This window comes from Amblyomma maculatum, chromosome 4, assembly GCF_055883805.1.
Source record: "Amblyomma maculatum isolate TAMU_Amacu chromosome 4, ASM5588380v1, whole genome shotgun sequence".
Taxonomy (NCBI): domain Eukaryota; kingdom Metazoa; phylum Arthropoda; class Arachnida; order Ixodida; family Ixodidae; genus Amblyomma; species Amblyomma maculatum.
In genome coordinates this window covers 130,117,453-130,128,280 of record NC_139347.1, presented here as the reverse complement: position 1 = coordinate 130,128,280, position 10,828 = coordinate 130,117,453, and the positions used below count along the sequence as shown (strand labels likewise).

General features: G+C 48.7%; 1 protein-coding gene and 3 non-coding genes across 4 annotated transcripts; all 4 read right to left on the bottom strand.

Annotated features, from left to right (window-relative positions):
- Positions 1 to 2,228: 2,228 nt before the first annotated feature.
- LOC146192558 (uncharacterized) lies at positions 2,229 to 4,537 on the bottom strand. Its single transcript, XM_084600058.1, has 2 exons — positions 4,156 to 4,537; positions 2,229 to 3,248 (listed from the first exon to the last, which is right to left on the bottom strand). The coding sequence occupies exons 1-2, from the start codon at positions 4,519 to 4,521 to the stop codon at positions 2,400 to 2,402; spliced, it is 1,215 nt and encodes a 404-aa protein (XP_084456184.1). The 5' UTR covers positions 4,522 to 4,537; the 3' UTR covers positions 2,229 to 2,399.
- A 5,294-nt stretch (positions 4,538 to 9,831) lies between these two features.
- On the bottom strand, positions 9,832 to 9,905 carry TRNAT-AGU (transfer RNA threonine (anticodon AGU)). Its single transcript has one exon. It is a non-coding gene; the product is annotated as a tRNA-Thr (tRNA).
- A 266-nt stretch (positions 9,906 to 10,171) lies between these two features.
- On the bottom strand, positions 10,172 to 10,245 carry TRNAT-AGU (transfer RNA threonine (anticodon AGU)). Its single transcript has one exon. It is a non-coding gene; the product is annotated as a tRNA-Thr (tRNA).
- Positions 10,246 to 10,341: 96 nt separating this feature from the next.
- Positions 10,342 to 10,415, bottom strand: TRNAT-AGU (transfer RNA threonine (anticodon AGU)). Its single transcript has one exon. It is a non-coding gene; the product is annotated as a tRNA-Thr (tRNA).
- Between the last annotated feature and the right edge of the window lie 413 nt (positions 10,416 to 10,828).

Genomic DNA, 10,828 nt, shown 5'->3' with positions numbered 1-10,828 from the left:
GATCTGGGTCCCGGTAAGAATCAAGGGGCACTCCTAGATACAATGCTGGAGTGGCTGACCAGCGCATCTGAGAATAGTGTTCGGGTGTGACCTCCCAGCTACCATGCCAGAAACCGCAGATTTTTTCCCAGTTTATCTGGGCACCTGTGCCGCTGCAAAATTTCTGTACTACTTTCTCTATTTGCAAAAAAGACAGCGATGTCGTCGGCATAAGCCAAGATTTTCAGATGCACTGATTGTAGCGTGAAGCCCGTTATGCATTCATTATTCCGGATGGCCAAGCAAAGCGGTTCAAGGTAGGCTGCGAAATACAATGGCGACAGTGGACAACCCTGCGTCACAGAAGATCGCACTTGGAGGCTTTCAGTGAGTTCTCCATTCACAACAATCCGTGTGGTACAGTTTCTGTATGCCATTCTAACGCCATCTAATATTATTCGGCCGACATTTGCATGATCTAATACGGCAAACAAAACATCGTGAGAAATGCGGTCAAAGGCTTTTGCCAGGTCTAGTTGTATCATCGCCACTCGATCATCAAATGAGTCACAGCATTCTAGTATGGATCGTGCCACGTGTATGTTAGTGGCGATACTTCGCCCTTTTATGCCGCATGTTTGGTGCGTGCCTACGAGCGTTGTTATAACACCCTGCAATCTTTTCGCTAGCACCTTCATGAAAATTTTGTAGTCGACGTTGGTGAGGCTTATCGGGCGATAAGACCCCACCAACAGGCGCTTATCAGGATCTTCGGTTTTAGGAATTAGCACTATGTGGGATGTTGTGAAAGACAGCGGAACATGTTTTTTCTCATAGCTTTCGTCAACAACCTTCAGCAGAGCCTGGGCTATTGCAGGTTTGAACACTTTGTAGAAAGCTGCACCCAGTCCGTCAGGGCCAGGGGCTTTACCTGCTGGCAGGGCATCTATTGCAGCCTCAATATCTTTCACGGAAATCGGCTGCTCAAGCCGGGTTTTAACTTCTTCCTCAAGTTTCGCATAAGTGGAAGGAATTCACTGCAGAAGCCCCGTTCAGTTTTTCGCGACTGACAAAGCATATCTGCGAAATGATCACAGATTGCGTTCCTGATTACACTACTGTCCGCCGAAATACCTGTGCTAGTTCTTATTTCTCGTATTTCCTTTCGGCACGCGTATCGTTTCTCGTCTGATAACGCACGCTTTGTTGGTGTTTCCGCCGCCCACAGATGTTCCGTCCGCGCCCGATTAACTGCCGTACTATACTTATCTGTGTCCATTTTTTCAAGTTGGGCTTTGACACCCCTGATCTCATTAAAGCATGCGCCTGGTTGGGCGTTTTCTACACACGTCAGAAATTCGAGCTGTTTACGAAGCTCTGCTTCTTTTTGCTTCTCTGCGTATCTTAATTTCGTGCTTTTTTCTATCGCTCTCATTTTCACCCCCTGTTTAAAATCCTCCCATTTTACAGCGAAGCTCAACATTTTCGCTGTAAGTGATATATTTAATTATTGGTCTGTTTCGTTAAAAAAGCTCTCGTCCTCCAACAACGTATTATTATGTTTCCATAAATGCCAATTAAACCGATTCTTGCTTTGTTTTCTTCCAAAGGTTGCAATCACTAAGGCACGATCACTGAAAGCCACAGGTCTAACTTCGTACAAGGTGCAAAGTGGTACAAGTTCAGCTGCGACATACAATCTGTCTAATCGAGCATGGCTGTTGCCCTGAAAATGGGTATACTGCGTATAGGTGCCATTTGTAAATAAACTTCCAATATCTTCAAAATAATGGCCATGGACGATTTCATTCAAAACATCAGCACTTGTATCACGTACAATTGACTTACTGGCGCGATCTGAAGCTTGGCAAACGCAATTGAAATCGCCCAGTAGGATTATCACTTTGTCACGGTTTAAATATGACTCCAATCCTTCAAAAAATAATTTTCGCTCAGTCTCTGCGTTTGGTGCATACACACAAATACTCGGAAATCAAGGCCGCAGCGCAAAAAATCAACGACAAGGAGACGGCCGCTTTGACACGAGAAAATCGACTGTACCATAATACCAAGATTATTGCGAAGAAAAAGTACACAACCACCAGAGGCACCTACAGAATGGCAGACACATGCATCAAAATTCGTACGGAAAGCGGACGGCATTCGGTCTGTAGCAACTTGTCTCAATTTTCGATTCTTGCACGGCGACTACATGTAGGTCGTTATCTAGAAGAAGGCGACTGAGCTGACACTGTCGCCTTCTTCCTCTAAGGCCTCTCACGTTAATAGATGCTACACGCAGTGCTTCACTTAATGTGATAGCCATATCCAAAAGAAAAAAAAAACGCCTTATAAAATGGTGTCTGCCCTCGCGCCACACCCCAATACCCTTAGCCCAAAATGACACTTTGCACAACAAACTATGGAGGCGGTTTCCCCGCCTGCCTTGAATCGACCGAAATGTTCGGCCGCGGCTTCAGGGTAGACCGCCTCAAACCTGGACTTTTGGGCGGCGGTCTGTCTAATCCGCTGTGGTCCTGTTGAAGCGTCCCGCTGTCAACGGCGCCGTGGGGGCGTTTTCCGGCCACCAAGGTAGCCGCACCGGGAAGAATGTCCATGCCCTCAGAGTCTGGAGGAATGCAAGGAGCTTCAGTGTCGACTGAAGATTTCGCCTCGCCCTGCGACTTGGGCCTGACGTCCTGGTGAGGCGCTGGTCCACGTGTGGTGACATCCGCCTCAACCACGGTTTTCTCCTGAGGCGGCACCCCCAAGGCAGTCTCCCTCTCACCTGCAGCGTTCTCAGTCGCAGCGGAAGATGCCTCTTCCATATCCGCCTCGTCCATGAACAAGGCGGATGCGTCCTGAGCGTTCTCGGGCCCTGTCACTTTTGCGTAGGTCCGCTCGCACTGGCCCTCCTCGTGACCGAACCGTCGACAGGCACCACACCTTGGTATACGGCACTCTCGGCGAATGTGGCCGGTGCCGCGGCAGCGTAGGCAGAGCGGAGCTCTCCCTGGCACGACCACAAGGGCCAGCTCGCCGGCGACGCTCACCTGGTGGAGGATGTCGTCGAGCTTTACACCTGGCTTCAGATTCAGGGTCATATGCCGTGTAGTAGACCCTTTGTCCACCATGCCCTGCACGCGCCACCGCTCGCGGGCGACATCGGTGACCTTGCCATATGCCGCAAAGGCGAGCTTTACGTCTTCGTCCGGTACACTGTGTAAAAGCCAGTGTACTTTCAGGCGTACAGTCGTGAGCAGCCTTGTCTAGAGCGCGCCGACAGTGCTCCGCAGAGCAAATCAACGCCATCTAACGTTAGGCTGTGGGTTTGAGTTATGCGTCCATCGCGCATGCGCGGCCAAAATTAAGCAGTGTATGGTCGTGGGTTACCGGCCTCATTTTCATTCAATGATTGCGCTTCATGCCGCCAGGTACGCGCTTAATGATATGTAACAGTGTCCTGCAAACCAACGCGTTTCGTGCGAATCACGAATCGGCTAAGCAAGTGGAATGTGATATCGGGTGATCGCTCGGTTCAAAATCAATTGCGAGTGATAGCGGATGATCGCGCTTTCAAACACCATAGCAAATAGTGCGAGAATCGGGCCTAGTTGGTTGTTTGGTGTCTGTTTTCGTCCTGTTCGTATAAGGTTACGACCACACACCATGGGTTGCAGGCGTCTCGTTTGATGGCGTGTTTTTGGGCCGGGTTATAAGCTATAAAAGACACAGCATTTGGCACCTTTACAGATATAGGAAGTTGAATGCCTCCACAATAGAGTACAGGGGCGATGAGTGGTGCGTATGCAGGAACGCGCATTAATTCGCTATCAGTCGTGCTTGCTTGCTTGGTCGTCTCGTCGCACTCGAGAAACACTGTGTCATCGCGACGCTCTGGCGACCGTCACAACCTCACCAATTAGGGTGCCTCGATGCGGAGAGCAGGCGCGAATCGAGGCACCCTATCACAAATGCAGGCAATGCGACCCTAGCGGCAAGAAAGGTACTCGCAAGGCAGAGCTGGATGAGGAAGTGATGAGCAGGCATCCTTCTGGTTTGCCGCGCATGCGCATAGGACGCATAGCTCAAACCCAGAGCCTAACGCTAGATGTCGCTGACCTGCTCCGCAGAGCCCCGTCGGCGCGCTCTAGACAAGGCTGCTCACCACTGTACATTCTGGTTAGCTGGGTCGATAACAAGACACCGACACTTTTTCACTACCTGCTCACCAGAACTGACAATTTTCTTCACGGCGTCTTCATCCTTGAAGGTAACCGCCCACACATGCCTCATCCTGTAGGCTCCGATGGCGATGCCTTCCGGTAGGAGCGATAATTCCTCGAGCGCATCGCGGAAATCTTCCACCTGGTAAGGGCGGGCCCTGATATCACAGTGCAAAAAAACTGTTTTCACAACAAAACGCCCTGTAGACAAACTCGGTAAAACTACCTGGTAATCACACCCTGCTGAAGAAACAGCGGCAAAAAACCTGTTACCGCGGCCCTCCTGGGCCGCTGAAGCCGCTCCGACGGAGCTCATTTCGCACACGTCCGCTCGCTAGCGAAGCCGGAAGTGCACTTTCTCCAACTAAGCCACGGCGCCGACGGAAACAGCTAGAAACAGCGAGTTTCTACGAGCCGTCGAGGCGATGAATGCAGTTAACGAACGATGGGGCAGGAAAGAAAAATGAAAGTAAAAAGGCACCGGTGAGATTCGAACTCACAATCTCCTGTTTACTAGACAGGCGCTTTAACCAACTAAGCCACGGCTTTTTTTTTTCTTTATTGCCGTGAAACACAAAAGAAAATACACATGATAAAACACGTCAACTACACTTGAGCTAACGCGTACGCGGCTAAAATCTTTTCATGTTCACCAACTCATCAAACAGAGAATGCCATTGTGGCGGATCCTGCTGCATCCTGAAAGTTTCGCGTATATACACAGCATTTTCAATAAAGTTTTCACGCGCAGATCGTGTATCTATATCTGCATGACGCACCTGCATTCGTGTTTTCCACAAACTATGGAGGCCAAGAAGCATAATTAAATCATAAGGTGCATCATCGGTCTGCACTGGTAGGAATCTTATACCGTAAGGAGATAATGGAAGTTCCTTTTTAATTGTCCTTTGGAGGACGTCCCATAGGAAGACAGCATCCCAACACTGTAAGAAAACGTGTTCAATTGTTTCCGGCTTTTTGCACAACAGGCAATTTGTTGTCCATGGGACGAAGATACCTTTTTCATTCAGCCAGGTTTTAACAGGGAGCGTATTGGAGTGCAGTTTGAAAAGGAACGTTTTAGCTGATGGCCTCACGGGCATCTTCTTAACTCTTTTCAAAACGTCCTGCCCTGGGCCTATACATTGTAGTGCCCGGTAAAAAGGCACCGGTAGCATCACGTCAATGAGATCTTTATACAGCTTTTTTTTTGGGAACATCGCAAAGATAATCAAAAGAAAACCGCACTTCTAGCAACTTGCACGAAAAAACAACCTCGCGCAGGTAGCCAGTCACAGTACCAGGCATGTTTTCACATGACACAATCCATTCAGGGAGCAGCCTCTGCAATCGCACTTGCATCACAGTTCTTAGAAAGGTATCTTTTTGATCACGGAGGAATATAAATCGCGAGACCACCTGACGCAAGAACAGATGTGCAAGGCCAAGCCCGCCCCTTTTAACAGAAATAAACAAATTCGTCCGGGCGGTTTTTTCCCATGTGGATGCCCAAATAAAAACAGCAAAAACGCGGTGCATTTTCTGAATTGAGGTTCGTGAGATACACAACACATTTATGAGGTACCACAGTCTCGAAATAAGAAAAACATTGCAAATAGAAGCGCGCGAAAACATTGACAGTTGCCTTCCTTGCCACGCATCCGCTTTTTCTTTCACTCTGGATGTTTCTTCCACCCAGTGCACGTTGGGATCTTGATAACATTCTAAAGGCACGCCTAGATATCGTGTTGGGAGAGCAGACCATCGCAGCTTACAGAAGAAATCAGGTGTCACGTCCCAATCACCATGCCAAAACCCAGAGCTTTTCTCCCAATTGATCTTGCATCCGGTTTGATCACAAAATGTTTGGACGACACCAGTGACTTCACAGATGCTCTTTCTAGTTGCACAAAAGATTGCAATGTCATCAGCGTATGCTAGCATTTTCACGTGTGCTGATTGCAGCTTGAAACCTAAAATGCGATCGCTATCAATGATAGCCAAGCAAAGTGGCTCTAAATACAGTGCAAAAAGCAGGGGTGAGAGCGGGCAGCTCTGCCTTACTGATGACCATACTGCGATGCTGTCAGTCAGTTCACCATTCACAATAATACGGGTCGTGCAGTTCGCATAAGCCATTTTAACACCCTCCACTATGACGTCACCAAGGTTAGAATGCTCCAAAATGGAAAAAAGATTTTCGTGAGAAACACTGTCAAAGGCTTTCGCCAAATCTAATTGCATCATGGCTATCTGACCACCGAGTGTATCAACGCATTCTAATACGGTTCTTGCGACATGTATATTCGTGGCAATGGATCGACCCTTGATGCCGCACGTTTGATGAGGCCCAACCAATGTTTTTATTACACTTTGCAGTCTTTTTGCTAAAACCTTCATGTACACCTTATAGTCAACATTGGTGAGGCTTATCGGTCGATATGACCCCACCAACTGTCGTTTCTCCGGATCATCTGTCTTGGGTATTAGAACAATGTGCGATGTAGAGAAAGACAATGGAACAGTATTACGTTCATAAGCTTCAGTGATTACACAGAGCATAAACTGAGCCGCATACTGCTCAAAGGTTTTAAAGAATGCGGCGCTTAGACCATCCGGCCCAGGGGCCTTCCCAGGTGTCAGGTCATCTATTGCAGATAGTATCTCCTGCAACGTTACCGGTGTTTCTAGGCGCGCTTTGCTTTCGTCATCCAGTGCAGGCATCAGTCTTAGAAAATCTGTTCGAAAGCCGCCTACAGTCTCAAGCTTAGCGCTAAGCAGTTCTTCGAAGTGCTCTGTTACCGCACGCTGAATATCTTTAGCATCTTCAGTGATATGGCCGGCATATCTTATACTCCTTATTTCTTTCTGGCAGGCGTATCTTTTCTCGTCTGCTAGCGCTCGTTTTGTCGGTACTTCTCCAGCCCAAAGTTTTTCAGCCCTTGCACGTATAACAGCCGCTGTGTATCTTTCACTGTCGATTGTTTCCAACTCACTTTTTATCTCTCGTATTTTACTGGCGAAATGCCCTGGCACTGAACTTTCCATGCTCAAAAGAAACTGGAGTTGTTCATTCAGTTCTTTTTCTTTCTCTTTATGCCGCACCTTACCGCTCTTTTCTATGGATTTCAATTTGACCCATTCTTTAAAGCTGTCCCATTCCGCTGCAAAACTTACTGGTCGCATAGTCAGACGACTTTCAAACTCGGTCTTAACTTCCGTAAGGAACTCTTCATCGGCGAGAAGTTTGGCATTCAGTTTCCATAGGTGCCAGTTAAAGCGCGATTTCTTTCCTGCCCTACCGAACACTGCACTCACGAGACAATGATCGCTGAAAGACACAGGTTTGACCTCATATGCAGTACATAGAGAAACAAGATCAACCGAGGCATACACCCTGTCCAATCGAGCATGGCTGTCTCGCTGAAAGTGCGTGAACTCTGGTTGGTTTCCAGTGGAGAACACACTACCAACATTCTCAAGGCCGTATTCATGCACAAGTCCATTCAACTGCTCGGAGCTTCTGTCTCTTCGAGGTTTACACTTCGCCGCTCGGTCCACAGCTGAGCACACACAGTTGTAGTCACCAAGTACAAGCAAGATTTTGTCGACCTTCAACCACGATTCAATAGACTCAAAAAACACTTCACGTTCGCGTTCTGAATTGGGAGCATACAAACACAACACACGCCAGCATAAATTACAGTAGGTAAATTCAGTAACCAAAAGCCGACCACTTGGACAGGCAAAAACGGACTCTACGCTTACTCCCAGCGTGTTACGTATAAATAAAAGGCATCCACCCGATACACCAACAGAATGGCATACACACACATAAAAGTTTGTTTGAAAAAAAGCCACCATACGGTCAGTGCTTTCTTGGCTCTCAATCTTTGACTCTTGCACAGCTGCTACATCTATATCATTATCTAAAAAGAGGCGATGAGCTGGCATTGTCGCCTTCTCGCTCCCAGCCCTCTGACATTCAAAGTAGCTACGTGTAACGGCGAATTAAGCTTGAGAGTCATGTATTAGCGAGAGACGTCCGTACCCGCATGGTGCCTACCTTCATGATTGCGTGGCCTCCGCTTCTGAAGAACAGTGGCATATGTGTGCATGTATTGTCCTCCCAGCGGAACATCGGGCTGCATACAAACGAAGTCCAAGCACCGTCTGTCATTTTTGCTCACACACGCCCCGCTTGGTTGCAGAATGTTCCTGATGCTGGTCGGTAGGCAGCCGACCCACAAATCGTTCAGGACACCACAAAACTACGGAGGCGGTTTCCCCGCCTGCCGCGTGTCGGCCGAGAAGTTCGGCTTCGGTCTTAACGTTGCTCTTCGGATGCCCGAAGTTTTCGGCGGCGGCTCACCACAAACACCACCTGGCAGCTGAGTCCCCTCGACGCTTTCCTCGTGTGGACGTTTCGCGGCAATAAAGGCTGCTGTCTCCGGCCCAACCTCCATGGCATCAGTAAAGGAAGGCTCAGTGCTGAGATGCTCCTCAGCGTCAGAAAAATTGATTACATCTTCTGATGCTTCCTTTGACTCGCCTTCATGGTCCTGTGACGGATCTTGCAAGGCTTGCCGAGTTTCACTCTCTTGACTGGGCACCGTCACCTTATGCTTTGTTAAAACAGTCATGGAAGGCGCGTCCTGTTTTGTTGACTGACCTCTAATGTCAGCAGCCTCCTCCGCATCCACCTCGTCCATTATTAACTCCGACGAGTCTTCGCTGCTCCCAGGTCCGGCAATGCTAGCGTAGGTACGAGCACACTGGCTCTCTTCATGCCCGAACCGTCGACAGGTTCCGCAGCGAGGAACCCGGCACTCTTTGCGGATGTGACCCGTACTCCGGCAGCGTAGGCACAGCGGGGGTCTGCCTGGCACAATAACGAGCGCCAGCTCACCGCTAACATTCAGCTGATGCGGCAGGTCGTCGAGCTTCATGCCAGCTTTCAGCTTCAGCGTGACGTGTCTAGTAGTTGAGCCCTTTTCTAACATACCTTTAACTCGCCAGCGCTCCCGTGTAACTTCGGATACCTTTCCGTACGGCGCAAAGGCAGCACGGACATCCTCGTCTGGCACGTTGTGTAGCAGCCAGTGAAGTTTCAGCCGCACATTCTGGTTCGCCGGGTCAATTACCAAGCAGCGACCGTTTTTCACACACAACTCGCCTACACTAACAAGCTTGTTCACCGCTTCAGTATCTTTGAGAGTGACGGCCCAGACGTGGCTTATCCGATACGCCCCCATCGCAACAACATCGGGGATCAGCGAATGCTGTGCCAAAGCGTCGCGGAAATCTTGCACCCGGTAAGGGCGGGCCCTGATATCGGCATGCAAAAAAAACGGTATTCAAAACAAACCGACCTGTTGGCAGTGCAGGCAAAACAACTTGATAAGTACTATCCTGTTCAGCAGTTCTGTTACCGCGGCCTGACATGGCCGCTGAAGCCGCTCCTGAGGAGCCCTGCATCCTGCGTCCGTTCACTGGCGTGGCCGGAAGCAGAATGACTAAGCCACGGCGCCGACGGAAACAGCTAGAAACATCAAGTTTCTACGAGCCGTCGAGGCGATGAATGCAGTCAACGAACGATTGGGCAGGAAAGAAAACTGAAAGTAAAAGACACCGGTGAGATTCGAACTCACGATCTCCTGTTTACTAAACAGGCGCTTTAACCAACTAAGCCATGGCGCCGACGGAAACAGCTAGAAACATCAAGTTTCTACGAGCCGTCGAGGCGATGAATGCAGTTAACGAACGATGGGGCAGGAAAGAAAAATGAAAGTAAAAAGGCACCGGTGAGATTCCAACTCACGATCACCTCTTTACTAGACAGACGCTTTAACCAACTAAGCCACGGCGCCGACGGAAACAGCTAGAAACAGCAAGTTTCTACGAGCCGTCGAGGCGATGAATGCAGTTAACGAACGATGGGGCAGGAAAGAAAAATGAAAGTAAAAAGGCACCGGTGAGATTCCAACTCACGATCTCCTGTTTACTAGACAGGCGCTTTAACCAACTAAGCCACGGCGCCGACGGAAACAGCTAGAAACATCAAGTTTCTACGAGCCGTCGAGGCGATGAATGCAGTTAACGAACGATGGGGCAGGAAAGAAAAATGAAAGTAAAAAGACACCGGTGAGATTCGAACTCACGATCTCCTGTTTACTAAACAGGCGCTTTAACCAACTAAGCCACGGCGCCGACGGAAACAGCTAGAAACATCAAGTTTCTACGAGCCGTCGAGGCGATGAATGCAGTTAACGAACGATGGGGCAGGAAAAAAAATGAAAGTAAAAAGGCACCGGTGAGATTCGAGCTTTTTTTTTTCTTTATTGCCGTGAAACACAAAAACAAAATACACATGATAAAACACGTCAACTACACTTGAGCTAACGCGTACGCGGCTAAAATCTTTTCAGGTTCACCATCTCATCAAATAGACATTGCCATTGTGGTGGATCCTGCTGCATCCTGAAAGATTCGCGTATATACACCGCACTTTCAATGAAGTTTTCACGCGCAGATCGTGTATTTATATCTGCGTGACGCACCTGCATTCGTGTTTTCCACAAACTATGGAGGCCAAGAAGCATAATTAAATCATAAGGTGCATC